Consider the following 25646-nt stretch of genomic DNA (forward strand, 5'->3'; position numbering starts at 1 on the left):
TCAATCTTCTGCGTGGTCGCACGTGGAAGCAGCAGCGTTCAGACTTCTGTTATTGCTGTGTTTGGGAGCCGATGTCCATACCAATGGAATTCTGCCTGCAGTATAGGTGAGTGGCGTTTGTACGCATGGAGTTCTGCCTTCTGTGTCTGGTTAGTGGTGTTCGCATGAACAGAAGTGCTGTTCGCATGAACGTGGGTGTTTAAGACGAACGTGCTGCCAGGGGGTTGCGCTCCGACGAGGTCACCATGGCGTGGGAGTGCAAGGTAGGTGAGTGTGGAAGTGAGGTCCTGATACCAGGGAATTGTCCCCAGGCAGCACAGTACAGGTGCATAATTGGACACTTGAGCTGTACAGCGGGCACTAAAACCATGCAGGAGAAGTTCATACAAGATACAAGATCCAGCGCACTCACTCATTCACTAAACAGCAGGTTTTGTTTTTTTAAAACGCCTAACCATAATGAAAGTGATGGGGGTTTAGTTACAGTATATGATCATACATTGCAGTGCAAACTTAAAGGACCACTCTAGTGCCAGGAAAACATACTCGTTTTCCTGGCACTAGAGTGCCCAGAGGGAGCCCCCACCCTCAGGGTCCCCCTCCCGCCCGGCTCTGGAAAGGGGAAAAGGGGTAAAACTTACCCTTTTCCAGCGCTGGGCGGGGAGCTCTCCGCCCCGTCGGCTAAATGCGCACGCGCGGCAAGAGCTGCGCGCGCATTCAGCCGGTCGCATAGGAAAGCATTTACAATGCTTTCCTATGGACGCTTGTGTGCTCTCACTGATTTTCACAGTGAGAATCACGCAAGCGCCTCTAGCGGCTTTCAATAAGACAGCCACTAGAGGATTAGGGGGAAGGCTTAACCCATTTATAAACATAGCAGTTTCTCTGAAACTGCGATGTTTATAAAAAAGATGGGTTAAACCTAGCTGGACCTGGCACCCAGACCACTTCATTAAGCTGAAGTGGTCTGGGTGCCTAGAGTGGTCCTTTAAACAGGGCTCTGGAATGAGGCTTCTGTGACAGTGATGGGTGGAAAACTTTATGAATTGGCCTTATTAAGTATGCATGTTCCGGTGAGTGGTTTCCTCTATAAATATATTTTAGGTTTTGTACCCCTCCCTGTGCCTTATTTTAGGACCCTATTTAACCTTGACCTGCAGAGAGTCCCAGGAAGAAGCTTTTCCCAAGTAAGCGGGTTAATCTCATAAGAGCCGGCATTAGGATGCAAGAGTAGGATCTGCTAAAAATGGGGTATGTTGGCATTGTGGCAGGTTTATGCAATGTGTGATCATATACTGTAACTAAACCCCTATTATTTTTGCCAAGGTGAGATTTTTTTTTTTAATTTATATATTTTTAAAACTATTACAATATGTGAGCTTTGGAATTGCAGTTTAGTGAAGTGAGTGTGCTGGATATTGTATGTTGTATGAATTTAACCCAGCAGCACCATAATAATAATAATTAATAATAATAATAAAACAACAATATATAACACACAGATGCAATGGTACATTCAATGTAATTCAATTTTCAGTAATTGAAAAAAGAGTTTCCCTTTAGTGGACAACACAAATACAGGACATGAGTAACATCAATGTGGGCTGATCTTTTTGAAGGGAAGAATGAAACCTCACCTAAGTGGACAGAACAAAAAAGTTGTTCCTCTGAAGTATCATTTAGTTCCAATTGGAAAGAAATTACAAAGATCTATATTTCCTAACAGCCTTTTGTTCTGAAAGCAATTCTCTTGTCTGGATTTCCAATTATTGATGGAAGTGGTTTTGGCAATGTTAAGTTGCAGGCTGCTAAGCCTCATTGGTGAAATGGCATTAATGTTACACCTTGATGTGGATTTCCCTGTGGTTTTTTTTCCCTCTCTCTCCCTCCCTTCTCTCCTCTGTAAACTCCTTGCAGAATTGGAATGAACTTGCCCTATTATTAAAAGCATTTGTGTGAGTTCGGATTCAATGTGACATCCAGGAAGGGACATAGCAGCACTTGCACGAAGGGCTTTGTGACCTGTTTGCTGCATAATTAAAGTGCCAGCCTCCTGGGAATAAATACACCCCAGGCCGTGCCATGAAATCCATGACTTACTGCTGGCCCAAAAGTGGGCTTGACAGTTACCAGAAGGTTGCAGCTGTAATAGCCCACCTACCGACCGTCACGTTTAGTGTTCTCAGGACTGGCCTGACAGCTCCACACAAGGCTTGCAAACATGATCCCCTCAGCTTCCTACAGACCACCCCCTAGGCTCATGTTTCAAACTTAACTTACATCCTGCACATCGATGGGGGAAACAATGTCTTTAAAGGTGCATTTTGCAGCCTCTGGTCCTTATTCATTTTTTCTAAGTTTATTTATTCCTTCAATTTTAAATCGCTCCCAAGGGGGTTTGGGTGTTCTGGAGCAGGGATTACCTGAATGTGCTCTCTGAAGCAAAGATATTATTGCCATCATGTATGATTAGCAGTTAATAAGTTCATAAGTAACAATCAATTCAACAGCTCTATCACTGAGATATGTATTAAGAATAATAGGAAATGAATTCTGTCCGTCTGGCCCTCATCGTTGTTGAACTCACTGGCTTTGATATGAGCACAGCAAATCTAGCAAGTCAGGTTGCCAAACATGCTATTTATAAAAAAAAAAAAAAAAAAAAAAAAAAAATACCTGCAATGTCCTTTAAATCGTATTTGCAAAGAATGGATTATGAGTTTATATTTTTTTGTATTTTTTTTTAAATAATTCTTTATTTTGGTCGTGCATGAAATATAACATTATATTGGCAGCATTACAAGAAGAAAGGTCAGCGTATTTAGTCTACCAGACATATAATCTGCACATTTTTATTTTTTATAACTCTGGCTTAATTGTGAAATATTCAGAGCCTGTCTTATTGGTAAGTAAAGCCGTTATACTGAGGAGAGAACATGAAGATACAGTAGTGTAACTGTGACTGCATTATATTAAACAAGATGCTTCTAGCCAAACAGACTGATTCTACATATGTAAGCGTGCGGTATTGCAGAAGTGAACTTGGTATCAAGCACCACATTGTAGTCCGTGATATGAGGTTTCGGAAATATGAATAAGATATGGGTTCATTAATAGAGAATTCATCTCAGTCTGTTGTGGTTAGCGGTGGTAACGTCCCGCAGGGGGAAATTGTATGGAGACAGGACCCTGTACCCACTTTCAGGATAAATTATCCCCACTCAGCCTATGCCCTGCGGTCTTCCAACACAGTCCAACCGGTTGTTGTTCTGCCAGTGGCGTTTGGACTCCTGCCGTGTGGGACCCCTTGTGTTATGGTGGCATTATGGAGACGGTGCAATAGAGGCAGTCGTGGTGTCGGTCCCAGTGAGGGTCGTGCTTCTGTCTGGCTTGCACTTGCTGCTTCTTGGCAAGGGTTGTTCACTTGCTGGTGCTTGGTCCACCTCTGCTGACTGGGTCGGGATAGCTTGCGTTCCCATCGTTTGGGTGGACTCTGGTAGGGTTTCCTTGTGTCGAGGTGGGTTGTCGTGTGGTAGGACGCTTGGCAAGTGTGCGCCTGGCTCCCTCAGCAGTGTCCAGGCGATAGGTTAGTGTAGCAAGCCAGTTGGCAAACAGGATATCCAGCTTTTCCTAGAGAGAAGGTGCAGGGCTGCACATGGCCTCTGCCATTTTGGGTGCAGTATGGGGTGCTGCTGGAACTCACTACCGCTTCACCACTTGATGGTGCCGGGATATCCCTCACCGGCAGGGGGTGTGGGGTGAGAGGGAGTCTTCAGGCTTCATGTGTAACTGCATGTCGAGGGATCGGCTGCCTCCCCTGCATGAGCCTCTTGTAGGCTGCGCGTCTTCTCTTACTGTCGCCGCCGGTCTCGGTCAGGTACATGAGTAAGACCGATACTGCTGGGTCCTTCTACCTCCAGGACACGTCGGCAGTGTGATTTCAGCTTAAATTGTAATTTTAGCCGCTTTAGAGCACTTTCTCACAGAGCGCTCAAGATGTGTGACCGTTCAGCGCGTCAGTCTTTTTTATCTTAATATGCTTTTTTTTTTCCTTCTCTCTACTTTTCTGTATTCTGAATAGTTAGTACAAAACGTAATAAACACCATAGGTGCAATCATGGAGCAAATGTGTTTTGGGAGCACTTTTTAAATTTTTTTTTTTTTTTTTTTTATACAAATTTTTTAATAATTTTAACATAAAGCACTCCGTAGCAACAGGTTGATTAACAAGCATTAACCTCAACATTGACAGTGGGGAGTAAGTATCTCAAACCATGACGGAAAAAAAGGGGATTCAACCGTGCTTTGGCATTTGTTGGCACTTTGTACATAATAGTAATCATAAATCTGATATACTGTATATAGTAATAAAGTTAAAAAGAAAAAAAAATGTGTATGTTAAAGCGCATTTCTAAAGTCAATTCAAAATAATATTGGTGATGGATGAACAGGGACCGACTTGTTAATCGTTTTAATTAACTCCGTTTTAACCAGGTTTCTTTAGTACTTGGACTCCAGAGAAGATTACTGGATTATATTAGAGATGAAAACTGTAAAAATGAACATAGTGTGGCCATTCTACATTTAATGGCAACACTGCAATTAGTGTAGCATCCAGCACATTAAATGCAAGGTTTCTATTAAAGATCCGGTTCTCCAGATTAACTTAATGTGCGCACATCCTGTTGCGGGATTCTTTGAAGGAGTGAATGTGTGGCTTGTATTTCCTTGCAGGGATTTTTCTTTCTTTTTTGTGTGATTCAGGAAAAGGACATGGTAAATCTCAAGTCTTATCACCTTGGGCCAAACACAAGACATGTTTTTCTCACTTGTTCTCGAGATCTTGTGCTTACAAAACAATTTATTTATGAGGTGCCAACATAAACTACAGCAGAGACTTATGGGAGGAAAACATTGTTGTGCCGTGAGTATATGTTCCTAATGGGGAGTTGCGATAATGCAGGAAGAGAGGGTGTAAGTAGCCTAATGTTTCATTGGATGTGCTCTTCCATTTAAGATGAAAACAAGCAGCAAGCAAGTATGTGGGTTATTAATGACATGTAATGTTATGAAACAAGCATTTTAAATTATTCATGCAAGTGTGAAAGGCTGAATTTACTTTGAGAGCAGTTTCCTTAAAGGGCTACTAATCGTTGAAATATGATTTCAGTTAATGAAACGCCCTGTATTAACCGCCCTCACCTACAGAATCATCTCTTCAATATGGTAGCTGTGTAATTTGATTTTGGTCTTACAAGTTTAAATGATGGTCTCTGAGGCTTATGTTTGCTTATGCAAGCTTGTAAAACAAACTAGCTGGCAAAATCTGAGATCTGAAAGAGAAAAGGACCTCGGTGTCTGGTCATTCGAAGTATTTTATACAGAGCACTCTGAAATATCAGGGTAACATATATGTGTGCATACAGTTTGACGAAGGACCTGTTGACTTTCACCACTATTGACTTGTATGTATGTGTATCGGATCGGATACATCAGGGCTTGACAAATTTGCTTGGAATCTAGGAGCCAGCTAAAAAAGCTAGGAGACAGATTTATTTTTTTGGGGGTTCTTTTTTTTTTTTTTTTTTTTTAAATTACAAGAAATACACAATTCTTATAGGGACACTGTAGTCACCAGAACCACTACAGCTTAATGTAGTTGTTTTGGTGCCTGTAGCCTTTTCAATGTAAATGCTGCCTTTTCAGAGAAAAGGCAGTGTTCACATGGCTGCCTAGTAAAACCTCTAGTGACAGTCACTCACACGGCCATTAGAGAGTCCTGTGTCAGTGCTGCACGGGCTGCATGGAGCTGCTGAATGTTACCCATAGAGAACATGCACTATATCTTTAGCTGAGATCTTAAAGATTGATTCTCAGCCATGAAGCCAGGACAAACTGCGGAAAACTGGCACGGCATGGGAAAGAAGATGCGTAAAAACACCTCTCTTGTGATCGGTGGGATGCAGGTACCTAAACACATACATGCATACACTCAGACACACGCATACAAATTGACATTTTCCTTTTTAATTTGAATCCACCCAGCCTCCCTACCTTTTGGGAGAGCTAAGTGGACTTAACCCTGGGGTCCAGTGGGGCTTCGATTCCTGTGTGCGAGGGAGCAGTGATCTTTCTGCAGTTCCTCTCTGCATTGATGCCAGGGCCGAAATTACGTCCTATTCCGGTCCCAGGCATCATTACACAGCGTGAGGGAACAGAGGAGCTGCAGGAAGATCATTGCTCCCTCAAGCGCTGCCCCAGCCTGCCGCCTGCACGCGATCCACAGGGCGGCCGCCTGCACACGATCCCCAGGGAGGCCACCTCCACGCTCCTTAGGGCGATCAGCCGGCTCCATTGTTTCCTTCCTTTAGCTAAAGGGCTTCAAATCTCAGGCGCCAGGGCAAAATTTCTAGTCGCCATAGCGACCTGGTGCCTGGGATTTGTCGAGCCCTGTGATACATAACTTTGAAGAATGTCATGGGAAAATGCATTGGTGGTTTTGGAGAATAAAATGAAAAATATTGATGGTTGACAAAGGGGCTGAGCAGAGAGACTCTCTCTGCAGCTCTCCTCCCAACATATCAATAGTGGAAAGTCGGAACTATATCAATGAAACATTTCAAGCACCATAACCACTACAGTGGGCACCTAGTAGACCCCAGGTAGAAAATCACCCTTTGACATCCTTTTATTTACCTGCACATGTACCATAACCACACACTTGTGTTGTCGGTCGCTGTAAATCTGCAGTTAGCCACTACTCTGTAACAGGTATCAACTTATTGAGTAGTTGCACTTTTTATGATTAGTAGATATGTAGCTAAGGCCTAATCTATGTAGTTTATTTATGGGATAATAAAAAAAATCCCGTAGTCTTGAATCAGAGGCTCCTTATGGTGATTTTTTTTTTTTTTTTTGCCTCCCATTTCCATTTATCTTAAGTACATTTTAATGCATAATGCCTTTATGGGGTTCAAAATACAATTGAGAAAAAAAAATTTGTGTGTTAGTAATCTAATCTAGCAAAAAAACATTTCTGTAAATCCTCTGAAAGGTGTAAAATGAGGCAACCAAGCACTAGTATTTATTGGGTTTATGAACTAAAAATGGAAACCAATATGGCAAAAATTGTCTATTTTTTATAGAATCTATTGTAACGCCTGATCCCATTGACATCCCAACTTCAAATATGGTATAGTTAAAGGGCAGCAGAATTTTTTAAGAGAAATTTGCTGCCTAAATATTAGAATGGTTTTAAGTTCATGTATTCTTGAACTCAGGTGGCCATTTCAGTATTCCAAATAAAATCAAAGAATACGAAGTTGAGAACCTTGAAACTTTCAGTTGGAATGGGCCCATGCCCACTTTATACATGGATTCCGTGGCGTATGTGTCTGCTGCATTCAACAGCTTTGAAACACAACTCAGGAAGAGGTGCAATGCCAGTGAACCACTCATGGACAGCTGTTTAGTTGAGATATATATATATATATATATATGTGTGTGTTTAAACTACAGACTTGGTGCCTGTGGCAGAACCCCTGTTCATCAATGTGCCTGTTCAGTTGTATATTTTCCCTGGCTTTTCATGGGTTATGCCCTCTTTCCCGTTCAAGATAACCATATTTTATGTTTTTAAAGTAAATTATGACATGATACAAATAATGGCATGTAAAGAAAGCCCTTCTTGTCCTGGAAAAAAAAATAACTTGTATGGGAACAGTAAATGAGAGAGAGCAAAATTACAGCTAAACACAAACACAACAAAAGTTTTAAAACGGCCCTGGTCCTTAACGTACAACATGGCCAAAACAGTCTGGTCCTTAAGGGGTTAAATGATTGACATATACACACACATACACGGTCTCGAAGTGTATTATATATTTTAATATTAAAATAGACTTAGAATGATATTAAATATATATTTATAGTTTTTAATATATAATTTAAAATAAATATATACATGTACAAATTCATTCTAACTATTGATATTAATCTATGTATATATTTAAAAATTACATATATACATACGTATGTATAAAAATTTAAATTTTACATATATATTTATGTAATATTTTAAAATAATTATCTTATTAATTATGGTTTGAGGGACCTGCCTGACAACCCAGGCAGAAAGTCCACAGAATTTGGTTTGCAGGCCCTATATATAACCCTGAAACTTTCCAAGACCCCATAAAACCTGAACATGGGTGTACTGTTTTACATGGGAGACTTCACTGAACATAAATATTAGTGTTTCAAAACAGTGAAATGTATCACAACGATATCGTCAGAGAAAGTGCCATTTTTTTGCCTTTTTCACACACAAATGGTACTTTCACTGACGATATTGTTATGATACGTTTTACTGTTTTGAAACACTAATAATTGTATTCAGCAAAGTCTCCTGAGTATAAAAGTACCCCCCCATGTACAGGTTTTATGGTGCTTTCAAAAGTTAGAGTCAAATATAAGGCTTGCATTTAATTTTTTTCACCTAGAAATTTGCCAGATTGATTGTTGCCTTTGAGACCTTATGGCCAGTGTGACTAAGTGGCTACTAAAAAAAGACTAGACATACACCATTTGTAATGCCTTGAGTACTCTACTTATGCAAATGGTATGCTATCATGGGGGTAATTCTCATTCCTGGGCTTCCATTTGGTATCAAAGGCAACATAACCAGTCTGGCAAATTTCAATGTGCATAAACTGAAAAATGTAAGATGCTATATTTGACCCTGTAACTATACAAAACGCCATAAAACATATACATAGGGGGTACTACTTTACTTGTGACTCAACGCTGAATACATATATGTGTACTTTATTGCAGTAACAGCTAACAGTATTGTGACATTCACAGTTAAAATGCCACGCAGAACTAGAAAATTAACTAAATAGCTTTCTCAATTTTTTAAATATTTTATGAATTACATTTTTATGTATTAATATTTTGATATCAAAGGCCTGTTTCGCCTGAACAAAATGATATATAAGTGTTGGTGCATTTAATATGAAAGAGGTGATATTCTGGTTGAACAGACATATAGCGCAAATTCAAAGTTTTGTTTACGTTTTGTTTTGATCACAACTTGTATAACTGCCTCAGCCTTTAAGTGATTAATCACTTGATTCTTATTAAAATCAAACATTATGGACAAACATCATTATAAACCCTCAAATAACACCGGAAGTTCCTGGCAGGGGCTAGTGTTTTCTGCCGCTTTATTCACAGGTCTGAGCAGTAAGACCAGAATGCCCGCACACATGCAAGCACCCACCACCTTGCTAGTTCTAATGTAAATACAAGTGGGATCTGACATACTGAACATAAAATAGGAGCGAATATGGAATTATATTAAAAAAAAACGTTTGTAGGGAGGCTGTGTGATAACCAACCAGGCAAGGTGTGGCCTTAAAAAGGTCATAATTCCCAAATAGCAGATAATTGAACAGTGTGACAGCTGTACATTCTTGGTACCAAAATCATTTCATGTAGTTGAAGTGGTTTTAGTGCTTCAAGTGACCCGTTTAATAAACCTACAGATGTACAATGTGGAGACCAAATGTGACCATAGCTTCTTTATCCGTATACTTATAACATATAAAGTAAATATTATTTTGCCACTTTTTCATATACCAACAGTTACTAATGGTTTCCCATCTCCTGATGTATGAGGCAGTTATGAGAATGTAAGAAGGATGTCATGTTCGAAAAACTTTTAAAGGTGTTTGATGTAAAGGAGCACACGTCCCAAAAACAATTATTCACTGTATGAAAAATTCTCCCCCTGAAATGTGACTTATGTAAATCTGGATGTACTTTCCATTAATGTACACAGAACACATGGAATCATTTTATTTTCTCACTTTTGTGTATGCAATGTGCAGGTGTTTTACTAGAATGGGATTTAAGAAACATTTGTTCTACTCCTTAACTAAATCTAGCCTTCTATTTATTCAGTTCATTTTAATTTTAGGTGTTGAGTATTTAAATTCTGTTTTACATTTCAGATTCTGCAAACACCATGTGCACTTCTGCTTTAAGAAGTGGTCACGGTGGTAGGAGTTTGTGTGCATAGTTTCTATTTGATATAACTTTTGTTTGTGCCAGTGGCTAGTTTCACTCCTGGAACAGCCTGGTACTCTGTTCTGGACTTACAGGTCTATATCACACACCCCCTCCCATGCTCAGAGCTCTTGCATGCTTGTGACATCAGACAAGGAGTGAAAACTAGGGAGGAGGACCTTGTCTGAGCTGGATTACATTTTTTGCCTATTTAATAGGGTGTTCTTGTTTTATTGAAAAATAAATTAAATAAATAATGGGTGTACAGAGTCAGTAGTGCCAAATGGGGCATATTAAAAAGAAGAAAAAATTACAGAAAAACTGGATATAGTAAACCCTTAACAAAGCTGTAAAGTGTGAAAACATTCAGGTGTTCAATGGAACTTGCAACTTCCTGCAAACGGAATGGTGTATTCCCTAAACATGAATTGAAAGCCACATTCAAAAAGTCAGGCTAAAATAGCCGAGGTGGAACTGTAGCCAAACTGTTATTTGAAGGTATAAATATATTATTGAATTATCCTGACTATGCGGTCCTTCAGCTAAGCACTGACATTTTCTTCATATGTTCCTGTTCTTTTCGCAGGTGTTCTGTCCTTGCTTGTAGTGCCTATGTCGCTCTGGCTTTGGGTGATAACCTCATGGGTTTGAACCATGCAGAAAAGCTTCTCCAGCAGCCTCGTTTGTCAGGATCCCTAAAGTAAGTGTCAAGTTTCTCAATACTCTGCACAATCTGCATTAATCAAACCCTCTGAAATAATTATTGAAAATGAGCTTTTTCCTGATTAAGCACACTGAAACCATACCTCAGGTGTGTAAAGCCACATGTCTATTCAAAACCTGGCATCACCCTGATAAAAAATATTCTGGTGGTTACTGTAAAAACCTGTAACATAAGAATGTTTTCGGTTAAATTAAAGGATGTGGGCATAGCTACTTCAAAGTTTGCCATGACTATTCCTAGGTTTACTTTGGCTGTAAGCTTGCTGTTTTACAGACTTAAATCCTTCAAGAACAGTTTCCCTGTCAAGGTCACTTTTGTGTACCATTACATTCTGCCACGTTTTTCACGGATTAATGAAAGTTATGTCACTAAGAGAAAAGTGTGGTGAAAATGTATGGGAAAAACCATGGCAAGTAAACTCTGATCACATGACTCTGTTATATAAATGAATATTTATAAAATATGTAAAATGTTGGTAAGCAATGAGTTTTCTAAGGACTTAATGCAAATATTTAAGACCTTTAGAAGTTTGGCTTAGTGTCAAATCTCACAGCAAAGCAATGTGTATACAGTAGCAAGGAAACTTATTCATGCAATACATGTGACAATAAGGCTCCCAAGAACCATGGCACACTTTGTACTAACCTAGCACTGTCCTGTGCAATGGAACACAAATGGAAGTGAAGCGGTCACTAAAAACATGCATTTCATTGGTAATTTAATAGTTAAAGGCATAATCTTTCATAAAATCAAAAAATGTTCCTCCCCCTTTATACAATCAATACATGGTAGTTTGTATATTTTTATATTTAATTGTTATTTACATACAGCTGATGCACTGATGCATTATCTATCAGAGATGGCAAACTGCAGTGTAATGGTTTAGCATCCCTCCTTCCTCCTTTCTACCCCCCCCCCCCCCCCCCCCCACACACACACATTTACTTGACATTCCATGCATACTTAACACTAACCATCCATCTCTGCATATTTGCATACCATTGTTAAGTCAAACGAGCAAGTTCAGAGTGATCTATAATGGTATGGCAAATGCAAGAAAGTCTAATGCATCTTTTGTGTTCTTGTGGATGTACAGTTAATTTATTGCCATAGGTGAAGGAGCAGGCAAGGTACTCCCAGCATCGAGGTCAACATTTAAGTAAACTGCTTCCCACTGGTACAGATTGCTGATGCCCAGTAATGGAGAAGTAATGTAAATTTACTATTCCGGTATGTTCCAGAGGAGGATTACATTTTTTTTTTTTTTTGACTACTTCATAAAGGTTAAGAGCAGGTAATCTGTGTGTGGATATGTGCTATCCATATATATAATCTCATTATAGATATGTCTGGCGAGATACTATGGGATGCTAGAGGATTAGGTTGTGCATCTTTAATAGTCAATACATATTATTGAGGCAGTATATTTCAGTATAGCAAATGGCAAGTTTTCAAGCATAATTGAAGTATAAAACCTAAAGTCATAGCCTCATTTACACAGGGTGTGCCAAAACTGAGTAGTGTTTGAGGAGTCAATAACTTTTTAATTATATTGAACTATTAACAAATATGATTTACCTGCCAAATCCTACTCTCAATTTTGGCCCACCCTGTATAATAGAACACTATTTCCTCAACGACTTAGAACTCGCTCTATTGGGGTTAAAATTCAGTGTTCATTTCAACAGTTTGTGCAAGTACGGTACTAATTTGTGTTTAAAGAAAAAAAATATATATACATTGTTAGAGATTGTAGCTGTATTAGTCCAGTGATGCAGATGTAAAATAAAGTAGAGCAAAAAACAAGTCGCAGTAGTGCTGAGAACAGACAACAGCAGCTAAATTAGCCTGCCTTTTTATGGGTCCCCGCTCAGTTTTAGCTCATCTTGTGCCATTACAGAGAGAACCAGGCCATGCATCTCAGACTGATTCCACCCAATAGAGCAAAACAGATCCAAAATACAGGCTGGCTCTCTGCTCGAGAGATACAGCAACCCCAGACGATCGTTTTAACCTTGTTAGGCATCATCAGTGAGGTATAGCCAATATCCCTCTAGGCACCGTGAGCAAGGGGTCCACGTCTGGATTACCCCTTAATACTTAAGTGTAAAGGGTAATCCAGACGTGAACCCCTTGCTCACGGTTCCTAGAGGGATTTTATCTATACCTCAGTGATGATACCTTAAATGGTGGTTGCCATCCTTTTTTTTTTTTTTTTTTTTAACTTGAGTACCCCTTGACAGCCAATTTCCATAAATTGTATCCCTCATAGTAGCGAAATGTTTGCAATTATTAGAATTGCTGTTATTTCAAATGTATACATGTTTCTCTGCCCCGTCTCTCCCTTTTCTCTGCCCTAGACTCCCTGCTTTTCCTTTGCCCCAGTTATACGTATGTAACACTGCATCTGCATGTGTGTCAATGTTTGTATATGTGTCTCTGTATCTACATGTGTGTCAGTGTGCATCTGTATGTCTGTCATTGTTTGGATCTGTGGATTTGCATGGTGCCAGTGTTTGTATTGAAGTGTATGTACATCTATGTGTGTCAGTGTTTGGATCTATGTATACACATATGTGGTAATGTTTGTGCATGGTGCATGTGTTTGTATCTGTGTCTTTGTGAATGTCTGTGTGTGTGTGTGTGTGTGTGTGTGTGTGTGTGTGTGTGTGTGTGTGTGTGTGTATCTGTGCATCTGAATGTGTCAGTGTTTGTATCTGCACTGTATAACATATACATACTCTACAGTGCAGATTTCAGATAATCACACTGACACACATTCAGATCCAGACACACACACTGCCACACATGCAGATGCACAGATACAAACATTACCACACATGCAAACAATAACACACACAGATGCATACACTGACACACACATACAAACACTGACACATGCAGTTGCACCGGCACATCGATACACACGCTGACACACATGCAGTTGCACAGATACAAGCACTGACGCGCATGCAGATACAGACACACCGATACACACACACACTGACATGCATACAGATGTACAGACACAGAAAAACACTGCCGCATTTACAGTTATACACATCGATACATACACTATCACACATACAAACACTGCCACTGATACAGAAACAGATACAAACACTGACACATATGTAGATACAGACACACAGATACAAACACTGCCACACATGCAGTTGCACAGACACATTTCCACACATGTAGTTACACAAACACTGCCACACATACAGACTGACACAGATACAAATTGACACATATTAGAAAATACAGATACACAAATACATACACTGCCACATCCATTTACACAAATATACAAACACGGACACCTATACAGTTACACAGATACAAACACTGCCACACATGCAGATACAGACATGCAGATACCCACTGACTCGCGCGCAGATACACACATACAATTAAACAATTTAGCCAACCCCTAGTTGTCTAACTTGTGGGTGCAAGAGGGGGGCTCCTGCTGGCTGGGGCTGTTTGGAATTTAGGGCTTGCTTTTCTCCCTGTCCGCCCCCTCTTATCGGTTTCCTGTGAGACTAGCTCTGGGTCAGCTGGGAGGAAGTGACCGGCTCTCACTTCCTCCCAGCACTCACTGTAGATCAGAAGGGTCCTGGTCTAGTTGTTAACTGTGACAGTGTGTGGGAAAGTGACCGTAGGGATGGGGGCCATGTGGAGGGGCAGTGAGTAGGAGAGTGACAGTGGGGATGGTGACAGTGTGGTTGGGCAGATTGTAGGAGAACGTCAGTGGGGACTGTGCATGTGTGTGAGGGGTAGTGTGGTGTTATGGGGCAGTGTTTTGGAAAGTGAAACTGGGGATAGTGGCAGTGTGTTGGAGTGTGACAGTGGGGATGGTGACCATGTATTGACAAGGGAAACTGGGGATGGTGGCAGTGTGGGGGGAGGGGGAGCAGTGTATGAGACAGTGACAGTGGGGACAATGTGGGTCGATGACAGGGGTGTTGAAAGGTGACAGTGTGGTGGGGCATTGTGGGAGAGTGACAGGATATGTGTGACCGGGTGATAGGGCAGTGTGTGGTGTGGTTGTGAGTGGGTGGATGTGTGACAGTGGGGAGGGGGGCAGTGTGTGGATATGTGACAGTGGGGGAGGGTGGCTGTGTGGCAGTGGGAAGGGTGGATATCTTGGGTGCGTTGGGGCACGATCATCTCTCCCCCAGCCTACCATGCTGTGTGAGCTCCTCTCTTCCTGCCTGCGTGCCTGACAGGAGGTGTACTCTACTTTGTCCCAGCCTCCCATGCGAAGCCTCTGTCAGTCCTCCATTAAGCCGCGACACAGGGAGAATGTAAACTGAGGGTTACATCACTTGGCTGCCAAGCAAATTTAGGGCACGGATCAGTGTGCAGCTGCACATGATCAGCCCTGCGGATGTCAGTTCTGCCGTTACAGAATTTTTGGAAAAAATTTTTTTCGTACCCCCAGGGGAACTGAATTGTACCAGTGGGGGCATGCGTACCACAGGTTGGGAACACCTGCCTTACAAGGTTTAAACGATCTTCTGGGATTGCCGTATCTTTTGTGCAGAGGGAACTTGCTGGCATTTCGGTTCTGGACTGCCCGTATGGGTGGGACCAGTCTGATATGCTTCAGATGTGTTCTCTCTGTAATGGCACAAATTGAGCTAAAACCAGCTTGAGATCTGAGCCGGAGGCTAATTGAGCTGTTGTCCGTTCTCTCCTCTCTTGCTACTTATTTTTCTCTTCTTAGATGTAAAATAAAAGATGAAATGTGTGTCTTGTAATACCAAAGTTATTATATTTTTTTTATTGGACAAACAAAATGTTGGAATCGCAAGCTTTCGGGAGAACCTCCGTTTTTCAAGTCTAAAGGGTTTTGGACTAAAAAACACCTAAAATTCAAAGTTGAGTTGTGATACTGGGGTTAAAACGACATGAGTACAGATAAGAAACAAGACTGACAGAAAATAGAAGAATCAAGTAAGGAGGGAGGAGTCCTAAAAACCCCCAAAACAAACTGTTTATTTTACACAGATGACGATTGCGTGAATTCACATACAAGAATCCAGAATATGCACCAAGGTACAACCTACGCTCATATACACATGTACAGTAAGGGGAAAAAAGTATTTGATCCCCTGCTGATTTTGAACGCTGAATTTGGTAATCACACAGTAGTTCGTGTAGGTGTGATTTATAGGCCCCGAGGACAAATTGAAGAGTTAGATAATCTACTAGTTGAAGAAATAGCTAAAATGACAATGAAGGGGGAAGTTATCACCATGGGTGACTTTAATCTTCCTGATGTGAATTGGAAAACAAAAATAGCTACTTGTGCCAGAAGCACACATATTCTAAACTCCCTACTGGGATTGTCTCTAAAACAAGTCGTTGAGGAGCCAACTCGTAAAGAGGCCATACTAGATTTAGTGTTAACAAATGGAGATTTGGTATCAGATATTACTGTAGGTGAAAGTTTAGGATCCAGTGATCATCAGTCAGTGTGGTTTAATATAAGAACAGTGACTGAGTCACACCACACAAAAACAAAAGTTTTAGACTTTAGAAAAACAGACTTTTCTAAAATTAGAATATGTGTAAAGGAGTCATTATCAGACTGGAGCAATTTAAATGGAGTCCAAAATAAATGGGATTATTTAAAAGCTGCACTACTGAAGGCAACAGAAAATTGCATTAGGCTTGTCAGTAAAAGCAAAAAATTCAAGAAACCACTGTGGTACTCCGCAGATGTGGCCAAAATAGTAAAAAACAAAAAGTTAGCATTTAGTAATTATAAAAACACCCAGAGTGAGGAAGACAGAATGACCTATAAGATTAGGCAGAAAGAGGCTAAGCAAGTCATAGGAGCTTCCAAATCACACACAGAAGAGAAAATAGCACAGTCAGTAAAAAAGGGGGACAAAACTTTTTTTAGATACATAAATGAGAAAAGAAAAGTAAAACAAGGATTAGTTAGATTAAAAACAAAAGAAGGAAGGTATGTAGATGAGGATAAAGGTCTAGCTGACTGCCTCAATGAATATTTTTGTTCGGTATTTACAGCTGAAAATGAAGGAAAGGGACCTCTGTTAAAAAAAAAAGGATAAATGAGTCATTTATTACACGTGAGTTTACAGAGGAAGAGGTTCTATTTCAACTGTCACAAGTAAAGACAAATAAGTCAATGGGACCTGATGGAATACACCCAAAGCTATTAAAAGAGCGTGGTGTATTAGTGGTGTACTAGCAAAACCATTAACAGATTTATTTAACCAATCATTGTTAACAGGAGTAGTCCCAAAAGATTGGAAGTTGGCGAATGTTGTGCCCATTCACAAGAAAAGTAATAGGGAGGAGTCGGGCAACTATAGGCCAGTAAGCCTTACTTCAGTAGTGGGGAAAGTGATGGAAACCATGTTAAAGGATAAGATTGTTGAACATCTAAAAACACATGGATTTCAAGATCAGAGACAACATGGGTTTACTTCAGGGAGATCATGCCAAACTAATCTTATTGATTTTTTTGATTGGGTAACTAAAATTATAGATCAGGGTGGTGCAGTAGACATTGCTTACCTAGATTTCAGTAAGGCTTTTGACACTGTTGCACATAGAAGGCTTATCAATAAACTGCAATCTTTGAGTTTGGATTCCAATATTGTTGAATGGGTAAGGCAGTGGCTGAGTGACAGGCAACAGAGGGTTGTAGTCAATGGAGTATATTCGAAGCTTGGGCTTGTCACCAGTGGGGTACCTCAGGGATCTGTACTTGGACCCATTCTCTTTAATATTTTTATTAGTGATATTGCAGAAGGTCTTGATGGTAAGGTGTGTCTTTTTGCGGATGATACTAAGATATGTAACAGGGTTGATGTTCCAGGAGGGATAAGCCAAATGGCAAATGATTTAGGTAAACTAGAAAAATGGTCAGAGTTGTGGCAACTGACATTTAATGTGGATAAGTGCAAGATAATGCATCTTGGACGTAAAAACCCAAGGGCAGAGTACAGAATATTTTATAGAGTCCTAACTTCAACATCTGAGGAAAGGGATTTAGGGGTGATTATTTCTGAGGACTTAAAGGTAGGCAGACAATGTAATAGAGCAGCAGGAAATGCTAGCAGAATGCTTGGTTGTATAGGGAGAGGTATTAGCAGTAGAAAGAGGGAAGTGCTCATGCCATTGTACAGAACACTGGTGAGACCTCACTTGGAGTACTGTACACAGTACTGGAGACCATATCTTCAGAAGGATATTGATACTTTAGAGAGAGTTCAAAGAAGGGCTACTAAACTGGTTCATGGATTGCAGGATAAAACTTACCAGGAAAGGTTAAAGGATCTAAACATGTATAGCTTGGAGGAAAGACGAGACGGGGGGATATGATAGAAACATTTAAATACATAAAGGGAATCAACACAGTAAAGGAGGAGACTATATTTAAAAGAAGAAAAACTACCACAACAAGAGGACATAGTCTAAAATTAGAAGGACAAAGGTTTAAAAATATCAGGAAGTATTACTTTATTGAGAGGGTAGTGGATGCATGGAATAGCCTTCCAGCTGAAGTGGTAGAGGTTAACAAAGTTAAGGAGTTTAAGCATGCGTGGGATAGGCATAAGGCTATCCTAACTATAAGATAATGCCAGGGATTAATGAAAGTATTTAGAAAACTGGGCAGACTAGATGGGCCGAATGGTTCTTATCTGCCGTCACATTCTATGTTTCTATGTTTCTATTAGGAGCACTCTCTTAAAGGGAGTGCTCCTAATCTCAGCTCGATACCTATATAAAAAACACCTGTCCACAGAAGCAATCAATCAGATTCCCACCTCTCCACCATGGCCAAGACCAAAGAGCTGTCCCCGGATGTCGGGGACAAAATTGTAGACCTACACAAGGCTGGAATGGGCTACAAGACCATCGCCAAGCAGTTTGGTGAGAAGGTGGCAACAGTTTGAGCGATTATTCACAAACTGAAGAAACACCAAATAACTGTTAGTCTCCCTGGATCTGGTATTCCATGCAAGATCTCACCTTGTGGAGTTTCAATGATCATGAGAACGGTGAGGAATCAGCCCAGAACTACAAGGGAGGATCTTGTTAATGATCTCAAGGCAGCTGGGACCATAGTCACCAATAAGTGAGAACAGAGTAGTATACAAACTAACCACAGATAATAAATCTGCTAAATTGAAAGGGTCCCAGGTGAACCTCACTAATCACCCAAAATAGTGAAACAAGAAACAACAAAGTGGAAACCACATTCAATAAGCATACTATAAATATATATATATATATATATATATATATATATATATATATATATATATACACACACACACAAAACCTGGAAATATAACCAGAGTAGAAATATTCTATATAAGAATATTGTAGAATCTAGAAAGATAAAAATATACAAATCATAGCATAACAGTGTGATATAATGTAAGTGAAATTGTGATGTTGATAATAAACTCACAAACAAAGGTGAAAATCAGGCCTCTCACCCCCTTGGGGTATATGAAGTATAAAACTTGATAGTAGATCCAGATATGGAATTCAGATCGGTATATGTCTTCAAAGAAATGGATAAAGAAAACCATACATGGTGAAGTATGTAGGAAATATACAAAAGAGATTTATTGGTTACACTTACAAACATAGAGAGACATGCTCAGAACATCTTTATCAGTGGAATTGGAAGGCAGTGTGGAAATACAGCACAATTCCAATTTTGAAGCAGCAGAGCAAGTTCAGGCAATACAAGATGATAAAAATAAAATAGAAACTAAAAACAATTTGAGTCCGATATGTGTGAGGGACTTCAGGGATATGTAGAAGGTCGTGTGGAGAAGAACTTCTTATACCCATCGTGATTCTTCTTAATGCCGATCACCGGCGGCGTGCGTTTCATCCTGGACTGCAAAGACGCACTTCCCATGACGTCCATCCGTTGCCGAGCACATGCGCGCAAAAGGAAGGGATATCAGGTGTAGCGCTCTAATGGTAGTGGATATATAGAAACGATTAAAAAAAATCCTTGCTGTACCTTGATAGGTCATAAACACTTATGGGTAGTTTCACTATATTCAGGTCAACCTTAAACAAAAAACACAAATATGCAAACATGCGCGCAAAAGATCCAAGTTCCAAACGCTCGAAACTAAAGCGTGTATTAACACGTACTGTGGAGATCTAAATATTAGAGATATAGTACATATACAACAATATGTCGCCATACATGTTAAAAGAACGGAGAATAAATAAATAACAGAAATTGGTACATAAATAAAATATAAATAAAATATAAGCAGTATATAAAGTATATATAATATAGTAACCCATAAATAAATGCCAAATAAATATGGAATTAATAAAACAATTAATAATAAACATATAAATATGGGTATACTAATAATAATTAAATACTAAATATGCACATACATATAAAATTAATAACGAATAAATCAATTGATAACAAACATATTGAAGTGTATATATATAATTACATAAATCTATTAACCACCTTAGACAACCATCCATAATAAAGCCACTATTGTACAAATACATACATGGCAATGCATTCAGAATGAAGAATGCAACAAATGAGAAAATAAGAAGTAATGCATACAGAATTAATAGAACATATCCAGTGTTCCGATGTTAAATTAGACCTTGTAGGTCTATTTCAGCATTAAGGCCACCAATAAACCTTAATGACTTGGAGAGGATCTGCACAGAGGAGTGGGACAAAATCCCTCCTGTGCAAACTTGGTAGCCAATTACAAGAAACGTCTGACCTCTGTGATTGCCAGCAAGGGTTTTGCCACCAAGTACCAAGTCAAAGGAGTCAAATAATTATTTCACTCATTGACATGCAAATCAATTTAGAACTTTTTGAAAAAAATTTTACATGCCCTTTTCTGGGATTTTTTTCTTTTGTTATTCTGTCTCTCACTGTTAAAATACATCTACCATTAACATTATTGACTGATTATTTCTTGGTCAGTGGGCAAACGTTCAAAATCAGCAGGGGATCAAATACTTTGTTTCCCCTCAGTGAGTGTGTTATATAGAAATGCACACCCACATATAATCATCTACATGCATTTGAGTATGGGAAAGCATATTTCTGTACAGAATACTTTATATATTGGTATATTAATAATAAACCGGACCTTGGAATGCATCTTAACATATACACACACACCGCATTCATTCATTCATACACACACACACTGCAAATAAATATTCAATTAATGTAATTTTTTAGGGATATAATTGTATTTAGAAATTTACCAGTAGCTGCTGCATTTCCCACCCTAGTCTTATACTCGAGTCAATAATTTTTCCCAGTTTTTTGGGGTAAAATTAGGGGTCTCAACTTATATTCGGGTCGACTTATACTCGAGTATATACGGTAATAAAACAAACCTAAAGCAGAACCGTAATCCGGTGCAACAATTTTCTCAAGTAAGAGGACTATTACAAGGTGTCCCTGCAGGGCTGCAGGATTTCAATTTGGCTTCGGCCAAGATTTATAACAGAAATTAGAACATGTATGCACATCATCAATTACAAATATCCGGATTCATACCCAGCAGTGCCAGTGTTTCAGGTAAAATCCAGTTTTTGGAGCTAGTCTTCAGCAGCTTGAGTCAAGTAGCTAGGTACGATCCTTATAAGTTAGTCAAAGACATGCATGAACTTCATTATTTGTTTTTTTTTTTTTTTACAAATGAATGTGAATTCTTTGCATTCGCTAGTAACAGTAGGAGAATAGTCTTGGAAAACCTAACTTTAAAAAAAATGTTTTCAGTTGTGGTAGATCTAAGCAGGGTTTTCTGTAAGCACGCAGAATTTACTAAATGGTCTTGGAAGTGGAGTAATCTGATGATCACTGGTCTGGGTCTGTCACAATTATTGTATCAGTGTTTCTGGCCCTGTTCAGTGTGCTCATTCTATGTGCAGGGGTTTGTTAATATCATAAGTAAGTAGGCAGCCAGTGTTGGGATTAGAGCAGCTTGCTTGATGGTTTCCGGTATACCAATAAATTGCACCTACTTCTGTTTTTCGGGTCGTCCATTTTATCAAATGGTTGTTGCATTGCATTTGCTGAGTTAAGAAAGTCCTCCTGGTTGCTTTGATGTTGTTCTAGATCACCCACTCTAGTAGAGTGTCTTAGCTGCATTAATAGATCTGTTTTCTCTTAACTTTGCATCGAAGTATGGACATAATGTGTCTAGGATTTTTCTATTTGTGAATGTTTTGAGACGAGAGCTTGGATTCAACACCCTTTTACATGATTATTTGATAGCATGTTGAAAAATTAAGGAGCAGTATAGAAAGATAAGTAGTACACTAGGACATGCCCTAGAGAGGCAACTGCACAAGTGTGGAAACAATCTGGGGATAATTGGAAAAGGTACACATTAATTCCATAACCATTGGCTTTCTTAGAGGGCCTGTGTTATAGGCAAAGAGGAGCCCATTGGTTTCAGTTCAAAGGATGTAAAATAAATGCACATTGATAAATTCCAAAATAATTGGTTAAATTTACATTATAGGAGACTGTAAACTGCTTCTTTGAGCAGGGTCCTCCTCAACCTATATTTTCTGTAACATTTTGTATGGTCTCATTTGTTGTAAAATTTCCCCCTTTTTGTAAACGCTGTGGTAAAAGTATATAAATACCAATAATACTAATATTGCACTATTAAACTGTTTGTATATTTACCAGTGTCTTTGCCATTTGGGTATTTAAAAAATAGAAATATTTTAAACTGAACTCGCATTATGCTCAACACAGTTTTTACTGCATCTGCTCAAGCATGTGATGTTCTGGATTAGTGAGCACAAAGTAAAAATACATTGTCACGTCTGCACCATAAGGTATGTATGTCTTTTATCTCTTAACAATTAGGGGTTGTTATCTCGATGCATCCCTTAGTCAGCCACATGAAAACCATTTAGGATTTCCTTTTTCCTGTCCTGGTAGCACTTCACAGACCCAGGTTTGGATGAGCACAATTCTGTTGTATACATTGCATGTGCATTCATTATTACTACTTTAATGTCAAAGAGACAGTACACGTATGTATTGTATTTATTTATGTATGTATGTATGTATGTATAAATGATACAGGGCTTAAAATTCACACTGTCACATTTAGCTGCCGGTGAGTGGAAATTCAACCTTGGTGTTTGTGCAGTGGGTACAATACTATGTGTCAAGATTATCAGGGTCATTTAGTCACCAGCACTAACTAACCCAGCATGCATTGCCCAACTCATCCAGAATGATGGATTTACAGGAGAGCGCTCAAGTTCCTCTTTCGATTTCATATGTCAAGGGACAGTTACAGTTTACTACTGTGATTTGCATTGCCCCCTTACTTCACTGTAGTGTTACATGTGGGACCATCCCTGTGTTTTAATTTGAAGGAAAAAAATTTTTTTTTTGTATTTTATTTTATTATTTTAGAGAATTTTTCATTCCAAGTAATTTTTATTTTTTTGTTCATTTTAATGACCCTTTTAATCCATGATCATGGCAGTTTGTATGAAAGGATATTTCAGGGCATAACTGTGAAGTTTAATGGGGAAAGAGTTGAGATCAAGGGGGTCATGTGTCCTGGTAAGGAGTGACCCCTTGGTGTGAGGCACTGAACCAGAATTGGTCATTTCCTCACTTCAGTTTTATGTCTCACACTGACAGCTTTGTAACAGATTGATTTTGTAGTTCCTGTAACAAAAGATAATATAAACCTTGCTTTTTTGTACTTGATAAAAGCTGTACTAGTTTACATTCTAAGTAACTAGTTTATCAGTGATGGCTGTGCTTGGCACCCTAGATGTGTGGGGGACTATAGGTCCTATGATGCTCAGCCAACCTTTTGTTTGTGGTTGTTCGCATGATACTCAGACTTAAAGGGTGCTAAATGATGGCAATTGTTAAATGACTGCCATAGATCACATATCAAATGTAAACCTTTAGCTTGTTTAGCAAACATTTTATCAAAAGAGAACTTTAAATGCACTTTTGAAATGCAAAGAGTTCTATATGTTGTACCCATACTGTTATATATTTCCCATATTTTTTGCAATGTTTTTTGGACCCAGGACATACTTGAAAACAAGAGAAATCTCAATGTATCTTTCCTGGTAAAATATTTTATAAATAATATTATTTAAATAAATAAAATTCTTCTTCTTCTAAACAGAAAACATAATGGTCGATGCCTACGTTCCATAAGCCATCTGGTCCATAAATGTGTTGTTTTTATGTCTCTATTGAATACATAGTTCACTCTGAAAATTTGAGAAATATTCTCAGCCATAGTAAGAATGCCCATGTTTTTCCGAAGCCTTAGAAGCCAAACCGGGCCTCTGTGCTTTTTTCAGGCTCGAATTTGGTCATGATGAGTAGGGGGAGGAGAAACCTAGATCAGACATTCCAAAAATGCTTTCAAGTAAGCGAAGACCTCCTGCATAGTCTTTCTGATGTGAGCTTGTTTGTCAGAAGTGGGGTAGCAGCATGTTCACATTTAGGGTTTGCTTTTTTCTTTTTTTGTTTAGACAAAGATATAAAATAAGATATAAAGATATAAAAATATACAGGATTATGAACTAATTTACTAAAGTGAGTATTCAAGTTGAATTTAAAATTTAAGGCCAGAGTAGCTGAACTGAAGGCATAGTTTATGTAGAGGTTTTTTTATTTTTTTTATTTAATTTGTTGATCCTGTGCATACAGACTTTTTTTTCATAGGAAATCCTGTGAGTGCTCCTTCATTGACCTGTTGTATATTTTAACACTAGGTAGCACCCAGGTTAGTTCCGCTCGTTCATTTTTTAGTGAGAGTGACAGAATTGGGACATTTTAATTATATTTTTTAATATAGATATACAGATAATTTACAAATCAGTGGAGCAAGCAACTCTTAATATTTAAATGTTTTTAATAGAAATCGATTTACATTACCTATTGGCTGTGCTGGTATATATGTACCAAAATGTGCACAGTTGCCCTTACTGTCCCTCTCCATCCTCTTCCCATTGTATACCTTTTTTAAATTTAGAGTGATTTTAAAAATGTTTTATATTGATATGAGAAGGTAGTTTGTTAGTGCATAACCAATCGGGTGAAATATGTAATCACACCAATCTTGATTGATATATCTATACATCAAAAAGTCATGCATTAACTTTATATTGTGTATTGACAATAAAAGTGACCACACAGTGGTTCTGCAAAATCTCTACCCCGATCTAGGGAAGTCGGTGTGTCCTATCAAGGACTGGAATGTTAAGTATGCAGTGGAAATGGGAGCTATTTGACCTCTGTGACTGGACAGGTTAAAGGTCACAACATTGTTACAATGCAACTCTGAGGTGTTCACTGTAGCCGAAAATATATTGTCCATATTGTTTGGCAGTCCTACTGCAACTTAACATTTATTGCACATGATGTTTGGGGATATAGACAACCGATTCACTTATGTGGCTTTATTATTATTTCTTTTTTTATAATTGTGCATTGTAGATTTCTGGGTCATCTGTATGCTGCCGAAGCTCTGATTTCTCTGGACAGGATAGCTGATGCAATCACTCATTTGAACCCTGAGAATGTCACAGATGTGTCCCTTGGGATCTCCTCCAATGAACAGGAACAAGGTTAATGAAACCACACTTGACTAAAACCATGCTTTTATCTGCCTACCTCGTAGAAGTAGTGATTCACATGTGTAGTCGCACAGCTTTACCAGACTCCGTACTGAATAATTTATTTGCAAGGTGTATGCATGCAGCATCATAATACTAAACCGATAACTTTATCAGTCAGATGCTTAAAATGAAACTG

At 39.0% G+C, this 25646-nt stretch overlaps 1 protein-coding gene across 2 annotated transcripts in view; it reads left to right on the forward strand.

Moving 5' to 3' along the window:
- The window catches only part of CNOT10 (CCR4-NOT transcription complex subunit 10), a 99159-nt gene that overhangs the window by 59600 nt on the left and 13913 nt on the right, over positions 1-25646 (forward strand). For both annotated transcript variants that reach the window (XM_063452220.1, XM_063452221.1), the window contains 2 exons: positions 10658-10771; positions 25329-25459. In XM_063452220.1, coding sequence (XP_063308290.1) covers positions 10658-10771; positions 25329-25459 — 245 coding nt within the window. The remainder of the gene's footprint in view (positions 1-10657; positions 10772-25328; positions 25460-25646) is intronic.

This window comes from Pelobates fuscus, chromosome 4, assembly GCF_036172605.1.
Source record: "Pelobates fuscus isolate aPelFus1 chromosome 4, aPelFus1.pri, whole genome shotgun sequence".
In the NCBI taxonomy this organism is placed as follows: Eukaryota; Metazoa; Chordata; class Amphibia; order Anura; family Pelobatidae; genus Pelobates; species Pelobates fuscus.